At 32.8% G+C, this 15363-nt stretch overlaps 1 protein-coding gene across 1 annotated transcript in view; it reads left to right on the top strand.

The window, feature by feature from the left end:
* Nucleotides 1-962: 962 nt before the first annotated feature.
* Nucleotides 963-15363, top strand: part of LOC114329590 (uncharacterized) — a 115113-nt gene continuing 100712 nt past the window's right edge. Inside the window, exon 1 of the mRNA XM_028278790.2 lies at nt 963-1251. Coding sequence (XP_028134591.2) covers nt 1200-1251 — 52 coding nt within the window. The 5' untranslated portion in view covers nt 963-1199. The remainder of the gene's footprint in view (nt 1252-15363) is intronic.

Genomic DNA, 15363 nt, shown 5'->3' with positions numbered 1-15363 from the left:
TTCATGTCGTCTTTCCCGTCATTCAACCATCTAGTTCTGAGCCTTTACTCTTGCACCGGGCCATATACCTTTCTCAGCATCTTTTTTTCGAATATTTTTTTATGAATTCTTCGCCAGAGTTGAAATACTCTGTTTTAATATTTCTGTCGAAATTCCGTCCGTTCCTTGCGCTTTATTATTTTTTAGGTTCTTTATTATCTAAACCACTTCTTCTTAACTCGGATTATCAATGTGCTGCCCTGCCGTGTAATATATTGTCTCGTTTTGTCCATTTTCATTGTCTGCGTTAAGTATTCTTTGCATCTCCTTATAATTTTTTGTTTCTCTGTTAATAGCTCTCTTTCCTTATCTTTGCATATAGTCAATTTTGGTCTATTATAAAAGACTATGTTCTTCTTTTATTCTTTTATAGAATTTTCTGCTTTCGTGTCTTTTGTTATGCTCTAGACTTTCTTGTACTTGTTTTTTCAAAGCCTCATCTGTTTTTTTCTTCTGCATATTCTACTCGCTTGTATTCTCTTTTCGTTACCTATACCTACATTTTTCTGTTATCGCTTGTGTTTCTTTGACGTTGGTTAATAAGTCTAATTTGCTTTTATTCCTCTACTGTAGCTCTGCATTCATAATCATACCATTCTGCATTTCCTTTATCTTTTGGCTTTTCCGACAGTTCCCTCTGCAGACTCCGTTATTATTGCTTTTAATTGTCTACATTTCTAGTATTCACCCTGTAAGGATATTTTATAGCTTGGCGAACAAAAGTTCGATGATAAAATTCTTCGGTGGTTATTGCATTGTTATAAAACACAGTCGATAAATGACATAAAACTTGGAAAAAAAAAGGTCGACAATCAATGATAAAACTCTCATGATGCACGACACTGCAGCGAGTCTCAAGTCTCAACGTTAAAGAACGTCGACCCCACCAGAATACAAGAAGTGGTTGTTGTATATCGTCACTGCTAAATCCAAGTTAGTCCGTTTACTGCTGGTCGAATGTCAGTTAAGCTCAAAGCTGGAGGAAGAAAGTACTGTGCGGAATACAGTATTATTTACGCGAGACACGACTGTTGACGTTCGCGTCCGTTGGTTGACAGATCGGGGGTACCAAATATTCAAATTTTTGTGAAATTTAGTTTAAAAATGCAGCGTTGTTTGTAATATATTTTGGACAACAGGACTTATTATTTTTTTCGAAAATGTTTTTGATTTTTGTGCTGGTTGTTGCGGGTTACGCTGTTGCTGATACTAGTAAGTTTTATAATTTTATATTTATCTCAAGTAATAGGTAATTTTATATTTATCTTTAGTTTTAATTAAGATATAACTAACTTGCTTATTGATCGTAGTAATTATCAGGTAGCAGTAATGATATGATTCCTGCTGAAGTTATACTAAATAAAAGTAAAAAAAATAATATTTACCTTAAGAAAAAATTCATCTCTAAACAATATTAAAAAAAGATTTATACCTTGAACAATGAGGTGTTAGTCAATCCGTGTACTAAATTATGTTATTAGCAGGATTGATTCAAGGATAGATTTTATATAATAGTAATTTTGTTTTTTATGATGATTATTAACGTAAAAATAATACACTTTTATGATGGGTTGTATTAATATCATCTTTTTTTTATTAATAATAATCTATATTATTGTTATTGTTATCTTGTTTATTAGTCATTATATTAAGGAAAATATTCAGGTATTATACCGTCTCCTTTTTCACATCGACAGTTTTTATCTAAGTTTCTCTAACTCTTTAATGATTGTAGTTTTTGTGAATTACAAATTAAATTAAAAATAATTTATTTGACGTTTTAAATTCCAAATCCTAATTTTTGTAAAACGATACAAATTATTTTCATATTTAATTGGAACTAAAACCATTCGAATAAATATTTTGTTAATGTATGATTAACCAGTTGTTTGTAATGACAATTGGATATTACATTTTCCCAAAAAAAATTTTGGCCTGGCACAAGAAAACAGTTACATATTATAAATATGTGTTATATTAGTAGTAAAAAAGAGGGAAATAGTAATATGCATCTGTTCACTTTATTATATTTTTATATTTCCGTCATTTTTATTGTATTTGTCCATGAACATTGCTTTTTTAGTATGTAGTACTAATGAATTTGCAACAAAGACAAATGGAGATGTCCTGTAATACAATAAATAAATAAAAAAACTGGAAGGTCTTGGAAAGATTACGTATACCAGGTTCACAATTATAGTGCCTAGGCCTAGACTTATACATAGTTTTTGTGATAAGCGGTAAACCAATTAATAAACACACGGGGGTTTAAGTAGATTTTGAACTTTAAAATGGGCCGTACTTAGTCCAATGACCGTACGAATTTTATGTGAGGTATGCCTTAACAGAGGCCCGTACAGATCATCGCTATATAAACATGATCAAATATATCTATCAAAATGCGACATCAAGCGTGAAAATGGCAGATAAAAAGACCAACACATTTAAAATAAAACGGTTAGTGCTACAGGGAGATACAATTTCGGCAAAATTGTTTACAACATTACTAGAGCATATTTATGTTTAATAACACAAATTTGAGTGAAAAAGGAATTAATGACAGCATCGATGATGGGTGGGCAGCATTTGGAAAACTGAGAGAAACTTTTAAAAGTGAGTTGCCCACATGCTTAAAGAGAAAGGTATTTGATCAGTGCGTCCTCCCAGTCTTAACGTACGGATCAGAAACACTTACCTTAACTAAAGCCTCGGCTACCAAACTAAGAGTCAATGTTAGGAATAACTCTGCGAGACAAAATCAGAAACGAAAAAATCAGGAGAAGAACAAAGGTGACTGACGTCATCGAGAGGATAGCCAAGTTGAAGTGGAGATGGGCAGGACACATAACCAGAATGACAGATGGGCGATGGACGAAGAGGTTATTGGAATGGAGGCCAAGAGAAGCGTCCGTCGACCGTCTACAAGATGGACTGACGACTTAAGAAAGGTAAATAAAAACTGGATGAGAGCGGCACAGGATAGATGGGGTTGGAAACGAGGGGAGGAGGCCTATGTTCAGCAGTGGACTTTTGAGGCTGGATGATGATGATCGATGATGCAGTATCGCAACTGGAGAAACTATACCTAGCCTCCCTACAAATTGAAATACAAATGGCATACATATTGAAGTAATTCAATACCTCTTATAAGTACTTAGGGCATGAGGTACTATAAGTACTTAGGAAGAGATAATCGAACGTGCGAACTTAGCCGCCGCATAGGACTCACTTGGGTGGCATTCGGCAAGCTAAGCTATGTCCTTAAGTCAGAACTGCCTATGTGTCTCAAAAGAAAAGTCTTTGATCAGTGCGTGTTGCCAGTTGCCAGTACTTACTGAGGAGGTCCTTAGAAGGATAAAGAAGAACCGAGAGGTACTGATCACCATCAAATCTCGAAAGTTAGAATATTTCGGACACATTATGCGAAATGAATTTAGATATGCCCTCCTACAAGTCATCCTGCAAGGAAAAATATTTGGAAAGCGAGGTCCAGGAGGAAGAAGAACATCCCTGTTAAAGAACCTGATTTAACAAAATCAGCGCAGTTTTCCGAGCTGCTGCAAATAAGATAAAGATTGCCATGATGATCGCCAAAATTGCAATTGCAAAGAAATATCTTATCTTATTCACGTGCCACTCCTAGCGGAGATTGAAAATCATCATGGCCACTGCGACTTTGTTAGCACCGCGTCTAAAAAGTTAAATCCAACTACACCCGAACCAGTCACGTAGATTGCGAAGCCACGATATTTTTCTTCTTCCCACACCTCTTTTGCCCTGCACGATATTTCTTAAAAGGTCATACTTTTCACCCCTTTTAATGTGTCTCCAAGTATTCCATCTTTCTAGTTTTTATCAAAGAAATAAATGTTCCCATTCAATTGTAACTTGTAGTCCAAATGTTAAAATACTTCACTTTTGTAAAATGTATTGATGTATTGACACTAAAGATCTGTCGTGATTTTATTAAAAAAATACAATAATTTCGTAACAAGTCATTCACAGTGTTATTCAAGTTCATTTTCCTATTGACGTCAACTTTTCAACACCTAATTTTGTTGAAAATCGATTTTTAATTTAGTTCATTTCAATTCCTTTGTTTATCAAAACATCAAAGTAATAACGTGAGAAAATGGTATTGTCTCGACGAGAAAGCAAGTGTCAAACTATTATGCAAATGATCATATTAATTTGTGATATAATCATAGCTTTTAAATGGTTCCGATAAAAATCACTACTGAGAACCATTACGGAAATGAAATGGTTGTAAAAGATGAATTACTTATTAACGTAACTATAACTAGCTACGTTAATTAAACTGACACTGATTCATAATTTCTGAAAATAGGGATTATAAATTAATGAAAAACAAGCATAAGAATTCTTCAAGAAAAGCATTAAAAGGAATGTAAGATGATGTAAATGTAGGATGTAAGAATGTAAATGTAAAAGGATTATTTCAAACCTCTAACAAGAACAAAAGGCTAAAATCAATATAAAAAGCTAAACATAAGGAAAAATCAATATCGAGAAGGGGGTAAGACAGGGATGGGTACTGTCCCCTTTGAAGTTCAACGTTTATTCTGAGAAGGCACCTCGGATGGTATAATTATAAATGGGCAATGTACAAATAACCTGCGATACGTTGATGACACGGTCTTTCTGGCACATAATGCTGAAGCACTGTAACTCCTAATGGACCGAGTAACGACAGCTTGTAGAGAATCTGGAATCAAATTGAATACAAAGAACAGAATAACGATGGTCATCAGCAAGCACCAAAACAGAAGGGTGATGGTAATGTCAACGGAACAGATCTCGAAAGAGTAACAAGAATAACGTACCTCGGAAGTAACCTTGATGAAACTTGGGACCACTCATTAGAGATAAGAACACCTGGAATAGGCGCGTACAGTATTTTACAAAATGCAAAAAGTTTTATGCAACCGCCAGCTGGGTATATCATTGAGAAGTAGAATACTTAAGTGCTATGGTTTCTCCACCTTGGTCTATGGTGTTGAAAGCCTGGACAATGACAGAAGCAACACAAAAAAGAATCCAAGCATTCGAACTCTGGTGTTACCGTAAAATGCTCAGAATATCTTACATAAGCACAGAGCCTATTTTACTTCAAATCTGGCCTAAGGCACTACATCATTTTCGGCCCATAACAAAAATTTAATAGTAATAATTATAATATCTAATAATAACTTTTTTAAATTTATTAATTATTTAATAGAAATATAGTTGTGCCACAAATTTAAATTTTTATTAACAATAAATAAAATTTATATTTAAATAACTAAACATTGTTTAGTAATTAAACAATTATTGTTTAAAGTTCAAAAACGACCGTGGAATTTATCTACTATGTACAGCATATAAAGTCCTCACGTAAGTATATTATAAACCAGCGGTGAATCTTCAGAATTCGATACAACAACGAGCTTTATCAACTTTATAAGGAAACACCCCTGTCAGACTTCATTAGAATACAAATATTGCAATGGGCCGGACATGTGATAAGAATAGGAGAGGATAGGCTACCAAAAAGAGCAATGAACGCTAGGATGCAGAGAAAGAGACCGGTTGGAAAGCCAAGAAAGCGCCGGAAAGACACAGTAAGCAGCGATGCACAATAATTTTTAGGAATCCGTGTATGGAGAAGAGCAGCCACAGATAAACAAAAGTGGAGGTAAAAAGTAAAGGAACCCAAGGCTTAATTTGGGCTGTAGAACCGTAGAAGAAGAACATGATGGGAGAACGAACTTCCTTTTTGTGCACTGTTTTGAGGTGTAAAATATGATAATATTGCATCTTTTTGTGACTGCTGTTGCTTTTATTTTGCTTTTTTTCGTTTTTCACTGCCACTTAAATGTTTGTAACTCATGATAATAACGAAACGATTAATTAATTAAAAAAAAAAGTGTAAAGAAATTTAATAAAACGACTAGTGATTCATGAATAGATTAGTTGAACTAACTTAAAAAGCACGGCACTGAAAACTAATACATACAAGCAAGCAATACCTTATCTTTGAAGAAAACGGCATCAAACATCAACTAAATATTCAAGTTAAAAATGAATTTTGAATAAATGTTATGACAATACGTGACATTACCTCTTGTTAATCCTACCTCTTGTTAATCCTTCGGAGTGGTGTCTAAATTTTGCTTATTGTTATTGATGCCGACAAGGCAATCTACCTACTCCTATTGCAGTTTTATGATAAGAACGATTTATGACTTATGAATATAACTCTAACCTAATTTGTTATCATTTATCATTTCCTGTTCGTAAAATGAAATAATTTTGAAAATTTATTTCGTTTTTTCAATAAAAAATTTCTTTTAGTGATCTTTTCGGGCCCCATTAAAATGTGGGCCCGAGGCAGGGGCCTCATAGGCCTAGTGGTAAAATAGGCTCTGCATCAGCAATACGACAAATGCGGAGTCTTGCAGAGGATGAGTAAGGAAAGAGAGCTTATACTTATATTAAAAGAACGGAATACACAATATTTTGGCCATATCGTAAGAAATCAAAATTATGAACTGCTTCAACTTATAATCGAAGGCAAAATCAATAGCACAAGGGGACCAAGAAGAAGACGCAATTCTTGGCTTAAAAATCTACGACAATGAACGAATATTACATCCATAGAACTATTTAGGGCTGCTGCAAATTATAAAGAATAAATGTATAAATGTAATGGCCAACTTCATTACATTTTTCAAGGATAAGGCATCGTAAGAAGAAGAAGAATACGCAATAAATTAAGCCGGATTAAGCGGATTTATGTTACAACGGGGACGTGGACAGGACGGGGCACGTTGAAGAATCGTCTGATACGATAAGCATTGGCTGGTTTATCTTACAACGGAACGGGGCGACACCGGGAAGTACGGATTGAACTGGTCGCAAATGAGCTCCAGTGGCTTTTTGGAAAATTAAATATTAGGTACTTGATTTATATCTAAAGCACGTCTCTTCATTTTCTATCAATACACAAACTCTTTCCAATCATAACTACTACTATGATAAACTTATTAGAGTACCATTAATTTGCAAACGGTTTGGGAGTATTCCTAAAGTAAGGTATCGGTTTCTCCGAATAATCAAAAACCCAAGTACAGCACATGAGGAATACAATAAATATCTGCGTTTATGTTAATCTCTAAGCCAAGCCGCACACCAAAGAAACATGAAACGAAAAACATGAAACATGAAACGAAAAACATGTTTTATGAAACTAAAACACTGCTAAACAAATCTCAAAGTCCGCCTACCAATGAAACGAGTGTGATTCATGCTCATGACACGTTTTTATTTTCGGAGAGTTTCATAAATGGCCGGACGTATATTTGTTTAGCAGTGGTTTATTTCCATGAAACGTAATTTACGTTTCATGTTTCTTTGATGTGCGGTCGGTAGAGGTCACTGATTAGAACCACATTAAGTTTCTAGAATAACTAAAACTAAGCTCGTTGTAACAAAAAATATTGTGCAGGTAAATATAAAATAAAAAGATGTTTCAAAAATTTAAATCTCTTGATAACCTTGTTAACGTGGAACTCTCTTTAATGTTAAGTAAAAAACGGCCATGGCTTACAGAAATCAACAACCTACTAATCATGGTTCTCGGATGCCAAGATTCAGCAGGGGAAGAAACAACAGTAACGACAGGGCTTCCCAGGCCGTTAGTCAGTGAAATCCATGTTCACTAAATACACTAAGCATCAAAATTAATACACCACCTTAAAAATTGAACATTTTTAATGTCTTGAATTTCCTAAACCTGTTGTCCGATTTGAGTGATTTTTTTAGTATATTATAGCTTTATTATTCAGGATGTAATAATATTATTGCTAAACAGGTAAGTGTCATTATATACCGGGTGTAACAATGATAGTGTGTTTTTTCCTCAAAGTTTGGAACACCCTGTGGAATATTCTAGCAGATATAAAATATTGAAATTAAAACTCAACTGTAGCCTTAGGCTTTCTTAACATTTTGCTTTTCGATTCATTCGCTTATGTGGGATAATAAAAAAGTTAGGTACTTTAACAACTAGCCATGTTATTCATCAATGCAGGGTGTTTCTAAATAAGTGCGACAAACTTTAAGGGGTAATTCTGCACGAAAAAATAATGACCATTTGCTTTATAAACATATGTCCGCAAATGCTTCGTTTCCGAGATACGGGATGTTGAATTTTTTCTTACAAACTGACGATTTATTTATTGCTCTAAAACCGGTTGAGATATGCAAATAATATTTAGTAGGTTTTAAGAGGTAGTTATTGCGCATTTTTTGACATACAATTAAGAATTTTTTATTCGCCATTGGCGTGCATACAAGTCATATTACCCGGTCATATTACCCGTATGCACGCCAATGGTGAATAAAGAACTCTTAATTGTATGCCAAAAACTGCGCAATAACTACCTCTTAAAACCTACCAAATTTCATTTGCATATCTCAACCGGTTTTAGAGCAATAAATAAATCGTCAGTTTGTAAGAAAAAATTCAACATCCCGTATCTCGGAAACGAAGCATTTGCGGGCATATGTTTATAAAGCAAACGGTCATTATTTTTTCATACAGAATTACTCCTTAAAGTTTGTCGCACTTACTTAGAAACACCCTGTATTGATGAAGAACGTTGCTAGTTGTTAAAGTACCTAACTTTTTTATTATCCAACATAAGCGAATGAGTCAAAAAGAATAATGTTAAGAAAGCCTAAAGCTACAGTTGAGTTTTAATTTCAATATTTTATATACGCCAGAATATTCCGCAGAGTGTTCCAAACATTGAGGAAAAACACACTATCATTGTTACACCCGGTATACAATGACACTTACCTGTTTAGCAACAATATTGTTACACCGATATTCTTGAATAATAAAGCTATAGGATATTAAAAAGATCTCTAAAATCGGACAACACGTTTAGGAAATACAAGACATCAAAAATGTCCCATTTTCAAGGTGGTGCGTTAATTTTGATGCTTAGTGTACATATAATATTATACAAATACACCTACAAAATTGCTACATGGAATGTAAGAAGTATGTATAAACTTGGGAAACTGAAAAATATACAGCAAGAGATAATATTAGGAATAAGCGACACAAGATGAGTCAGCTCTGGCGAACTCAATATAGACAATGGACGAATATATTACTCTGGAAGTTGGAGTTGCTATGATCCTCAGTGAAAAAGTAACAAGATCAGTTAGAGGCTTCGTTCCGATGTCCGAAAGAATTATATTGTTGCAGTTATTGACAACCCATGGAAAAATGAACTTAATCCAGATTTATGCGCCAACTGCTGACAAAAATGGAGAAGAAATAGAATGGATACAGAAAATAATGACTACACTGCAGAAATCAAAGTCAGAATCGAAAAAATCAAGGAAAGATAGATGACAAAAGAAGCATCGGAAGAAGACGAATATCATGGCTGAAGAAACTGAGAGAATGGTTCGGATGCAGCTCAAAACAACTATTTACAAAGATTACCGCTTAAAATGTGAAGTTTACATGAATTACATCAAAATGATTGTTCTTCCCACAATGTTGCCAAACTGAATTTTTTTGAAGTTATTCTTCTTTAGGCACGAGGGTAAATTTTTATTATTTTACTGAGCGCATGCGCACACCGACAGTATGCTATAAACGTTATACGGGATCTGATTGGGTGTTAAAATCATCTGTCAATAATTGTTCAATATGGAGATTTTGGATAAACAAATTAATGTTGTGTATATTAGTTTTTATTGTTGTGATGGCAGAGACAAAAGCAAGTTTATAATATTGTAGTGAGTTTTTAAATACTTTTTAAAAGCGACAGGTACGTAATAATTGTAAATGTTTCAGTATCCTAATAAAAAATTTCATAGGTAATTCTTACCTACCTATTTGGAAAATTTAAAAAGAACCTACCAAAATAGTATGTAACGCTTTGATTTACATAATTTGATTGCCATCAAAATTTCTATCAATATTCACCTAATATATTGTTTTCTTACTCTATGTTTTGTTGTATTTTAATATTTCTTTCAATTCTAAATAATTTCAATTCAAAATCAAAATAATTTGGTTAAATTCAGAACTGTCAAAAGTTTAATCCGTTTAGTTAGTTGATCTTCGCACATGATGACACATGGTCTCCGTGGGTAAAAGTTTAACCTGAATGAATTTCAATACTAACTGCGCTGATAAGCGAGTTTGAACCCCAATGGAAACTTTTATTTTTTTTTATACATTTTATGATTCTAAGTTTATTTATTATATAATTTTTTTTCAGAAAATACGTATTTAGTTAAAATTTTTTCCTACATTTTGTGTGTGTTTTATTCTTTAATTATTTTAATTTTTGGCACTGTTTTAATAACATTTTTTGAGAAGTAGTTAGTATTAAAATTAGTTAAATATTTAAATAAAATATAAATAAACTGTTTAAAGTATATTAATTTCGTTGAAATCAGAAGTATAACTTCTTACGTGCGTACAAAGTACACACACATTCTTTTTTTATTTTCGGTTTAAATTATCTAGCCCAATTCCTAGTCTACTATACGACCATCCTGTATCATATATTTATCAGAAAAGTTACAAAGAGGCAAGCACGAAAAGAAGAGAACCAACTAATCGTACCCTAGAACGATTTCTGTTTAAATTATTGCCCAAGGGGATCCCGTCATTCTAGACGTTAGTGTAGGATGCTGTTATTAAAAATTTACTTAGAAATTGTTTCGTTACGCCTCTGGACGGGAGACTAACATGTCATTACATATTTCCTCCGTGGGAAGTTTTGTTTTCTTTGCCTTTGCCCGACTAACTCTAATGATACATTTAATTCAAAAGTAATTTTCTTGCTGGGTTTATGTTCAGTAGAACAACCAGCTCCAACTTTTCTGTCGGTCCCGAAGTTTTAACGTGAAGTTGATCTTCACATTTATTACTTTTCTATACGTGGTCGCCTTTTTTATAGTTATAATATTTTATTAAAGGGAAATTGCACAAAATTTCAAATTCGAAAAAATGCTATAAATCATAACATAACGTAATTTAAAATATATACCATAAAAAAGTTGTTTTTGTCTTTCGTTTAGTCCCTAAAGACGATTAAAATCGAAAAAAAATCAAATTATAGCAGCCAGCCCAAAACGCGCTTCATTGGTCGTGACGTCATATCATTATATTGTTTGAGGTCCGCGACATTAATTCATTGTGTTTGATATTCTTTTACTTGTAATCATTTTATGGTGCATCTCTTCTTTTTTTTCTATAACATGACTCTTTTTTCTCAATGTGCCTCCAGTAAGTTGTAGTTCCATCGTTTTCGTGGTCTTCCCACTGATCGTCTTCCTATTGGGGAAACGTCTCTCGCTGTCCTGACTACCCTATTTGTTGTCATTCGACTTATGTGGTCATTCCATTCTACTCTTGTTTCTTACCTAGTTATTAATGTTGTCCACCTTGCACCTCCGTCGTATATATGTACTTCTAGCTCTGTCCATAGAGTCTTACCATCGATTTTTCGACGGGTTTTCATCTCCGCTGTTTCGAGCAATATATTTGTCCTCTCTGTGGCAGATCGTGTCTGTTATTATTGCAGTGTTTTGTAAATTCTGCCTTTCATTTCTTTTCCGCTATTTTTTTTCTTCTCCAAATTGTGTCATTCGGGCAACCTGCAGCTCTGTTTGCTGTATTCACTTGATATTCCACTTCTGTTTCGAGCTTTCCGTAGCTAGATAGTGTGATGCCTATATATTTAAACTCTACTTGTTCTATTGTACTCACTTGTTCTACTTTCTGACCCTCCAGCTCTAATTTACACCTTATTGGAGTTGTTGTTTAACCATGTATTTTGGCTTTTTTGGGGAAATTAACATGTTCAATTTTCTGGCGGCTATATTAAATTGGTGCAACGTACTGACACGCGCCAACTCGTAACTTTTAATGACAAACATTTTCAAAATAAAATGTACACCGGCCAATTCGTAACTTTTCTACTACCTGGACCTGTCAACTCGAAACCTTCTACAGGTGAATTCGAAACCGTGGATTAAATCTAATACCTCAGGTAGTTAGGTTAAAACGTAAGAAATAAATTTGAACAGTAACGGATTAAGCCAACACGGGGCCTATCGCAAATGTATACCTTTCATTAATGTTTGTTGATAAACAAAGCTCCAATTCTATTTTTTTTTTCAACTTATTTTAAAGCTATTTCAATAAACTACCTAATCGGTTCTGTTTCAGTTTTTTGGTAAAATGTTATAACTTATAGACGAAAATTCTTAAAATCGGCTATTTTTTATTTAAATTGTCAATAAATAAATAAATTTAGAAAAAACTGGTCATATTTACATAAATTTTGTTATTCTATCCATATAGCAATTAAAACAAATTGTTACATATGGTAGTTACACTGAGTGTCATAAAAACCGTGTATTTTTACTCATTTCACGTAATATCGAGATAGAAGTTTTATTTTTACAAAAGTTATTAACGTTTAACTGACGTAATTTATAGTTTTATAAGCAAGAATTAAGTATAGCAAGATTTATAAAACCTTGTTTAAATTATTTTACATGCACTATAATGCGGTATCTTAAATTTTGTTTTAAATGCTTTTCTTCCTACGGGTAGACAAAAAATAGCAAAAATGTGCATTTTTGACATCAAATTGTTGATAACCAACATAAGTGTTTATTACTAGTAAAATTTAATAAAAAATTTTGGTCTTGGTAAAAGGTATATTATTATATACCTTTATATATAATATACCTTTTACCAAGACCAAAATTTTTTATTAAATTTTACTTGTAATTAATGGTATACAGCCAGCTACAGGAAATTCTTCCTAGTGGATTTTTGTTTATTACTACTCAAAATAATAAAAAAAACTTACCGTCGGTATAAAAGGTTGCGTTGCAACCAGATGCATAACAGCACCATAAATGTTTTCCACTTTTTACGACCTTCTTAAATTGAAATTTAAAATTATTTACCACCAATAACTTACACGTTAACTCATTACGAAATCTGTTACAAGACTTTCAGCCATTTTCACAAAATTTATTTGGATTTTCTCTAGTAACTTTTTCAAGAGACAATACATAAATGATGAATACCTTTTACAACACCTTCAAAGAGGGTAATTTATACCTGGAATACCGGTATTAGATTATCAACATTACTTAAAAAATGAAAGTTACAAATTCACCGGTAGTTAGTGGGTTATCGAAAAATTAACTGCGCGCCAGAGTTACCAGTTGGCCTGTAATTCTGCCGTGCTTTGCTTAAAAGTGGTATCTGCCAGAATTATGAAACTGAGAAAAAGGGGTTTAAAGTTGTAAGCACATTCCGACCCCATGTAAATTTATATTGTGTGATACTATGATGCATTTTATTTAGTAATAGGTAGATTTAAACGTACTGAATAAAAAAAAGTAGTTATCTTTGGTTTTTATTTATTTAAAAAAAGAATGTGTGTGTACTTTGTACGCACGTAAGAAGTTATTCTTCTATTATATAATTTCAACGAAGTAAATATACTTAACAGGTTATTTGTATTTTATTTAAATATTAAACTAACTTTCGTATCTACCACTTTCAAAAAATTTTTATTAAAACAACCAAAAATTAAAAATAAATATGAATCGTCCAGGATTGGAACCCGCAACCTTCCAATCATTGGCCCAACGCTCTACCAACTACGCCACCGAGCTTCTTTAAGTGCCACGTAAGTTTCGGATATAATTACACAACACGGTGACAAATAGACATATAAAAATGTTATACCTACATACATAATATTTTATTATCTTACTACAGAGAAAGACAAATCCAAAAATTATAATAAATCATACATTAACTAAAAACACTAATATATTCTTTTAATGACTTATTTGCGCTGGCGCTGATACAGATACATACATACCTATCTTGAAAGATTAGCAACGAACTATTACTGTCTGTGTGCGCATGCACGCAGATTTATGAAATTTACTATCAATCGCGCCTAAAGAAGAATAACTTCAAAAATGGTAGATACCACTTTCAAGTCAAGAATTATTTATATTATTAACAGTGGTAACGTACTGCCAGTGAAGATACCACTTTTAAGTTAAGAAAAATAATAATTGTTATATGTATTTATAAATTTAAGCAGGAGGAGAAAAAAAATGTAAACGAGTACATATAAATTGTTTATTCATGTTCATTAAAGAAAAAAAACATGAAGGTAACGTTAGTAGGTATACTAAAGAAATAAATTTGAAAATAAAATTGAATAATTATTTTGCAAATAACCACAACGGATATTTTTTATCTTCTACGTTGCTAAGCAAACCAGTGGCTTTGTTGTTAACTTGCAAATGTTCCCAAAATGTAAGCCTATTTGCTGGCATTAAGGAAGATAAGGTTTTGATAAATTTGGCCTTTCTTTTTTCAGTGATACCTCTTATTGTTTTATTCTTTTGGTAAAAAGCCCTCCATTTTTCAAGTTCTCATTTTCCAAAAAAATTTAGCTCAAGTTCTTCAACTTGAGTTTTTTTTCCTCTTATTGATCGAATTTGCAGAATATCCTTTAGATAAATTCGCGGTTGTTGTTTCTTTAATTTATAAATTGAAGAATGGTCATCCCACTCATAAAAATTTTCAGGTGTAATAACTTTTACTTTGTTGAAATTAGCTTTTTGGACAACATCAACAAAATCTTTAAAATCATATATCTTTGAATATATGAAAATTGTCCGCAGACATAAACGAATGCCCAGGTTCAAAGTATTTAATAATCTCGTTAATAGAGACCTCTGGTGAGTTAACAATGTCAGTTAAGGAAGTAAATAACCTCCAGTTATTATTTTGTGACGAACAGCTGTCTACCCGTAACACAACATGTTCATAATCTCTCATTTCTAAAAAAAAATTGTAGTACATGACCACCAAGTCTCCTTTTTGCCTTCCTGCGAGGCCTTCATGCCAAAGTAGGGCAATTGGTATAACTTTTTTCTGTTTTGTGCCAATCGGAACAAAACTCTGATGGAATACTATGATTATTGGACAAAATATCGCCTTTTTAAACATATCCAATCTGATGTTCTGAAGCTATTTTATTGAGGCATTTTTACAATTTTAACTATTTAATAAAGAAGCGGCTCTAATTATGCTAAACGAAACCAATTGTGTCGCAAATTCCTCGGTGGAATGCAGTAGGATGTGGATACCCATACTGAAAGAGGAAGTCAATAGAAAGAAAATACCACAATTAGTAAGTCAATAGTCAAGAGTCAATTATTTATATATCC

Source organism: Diabrotica virgifera, chromosome 1 (assembly GCF_917563875.1).
Source record: "Diabrotica virgifera virgifera chromosome 1, PGI_DIABVI_V3a".
In the NCBI taxonomy this organism is placed as follows: Eukaryota; Metazoa; Arthropoda; class Insecta; order Coleoptera; family Chrysomelidae; genus Diabrotica; species Diabrotica virgifera.
Note: the sequence above shows the minus strand (reverse complement) of the source record. Positions and strands in the feature narration are given on the sequence as shown.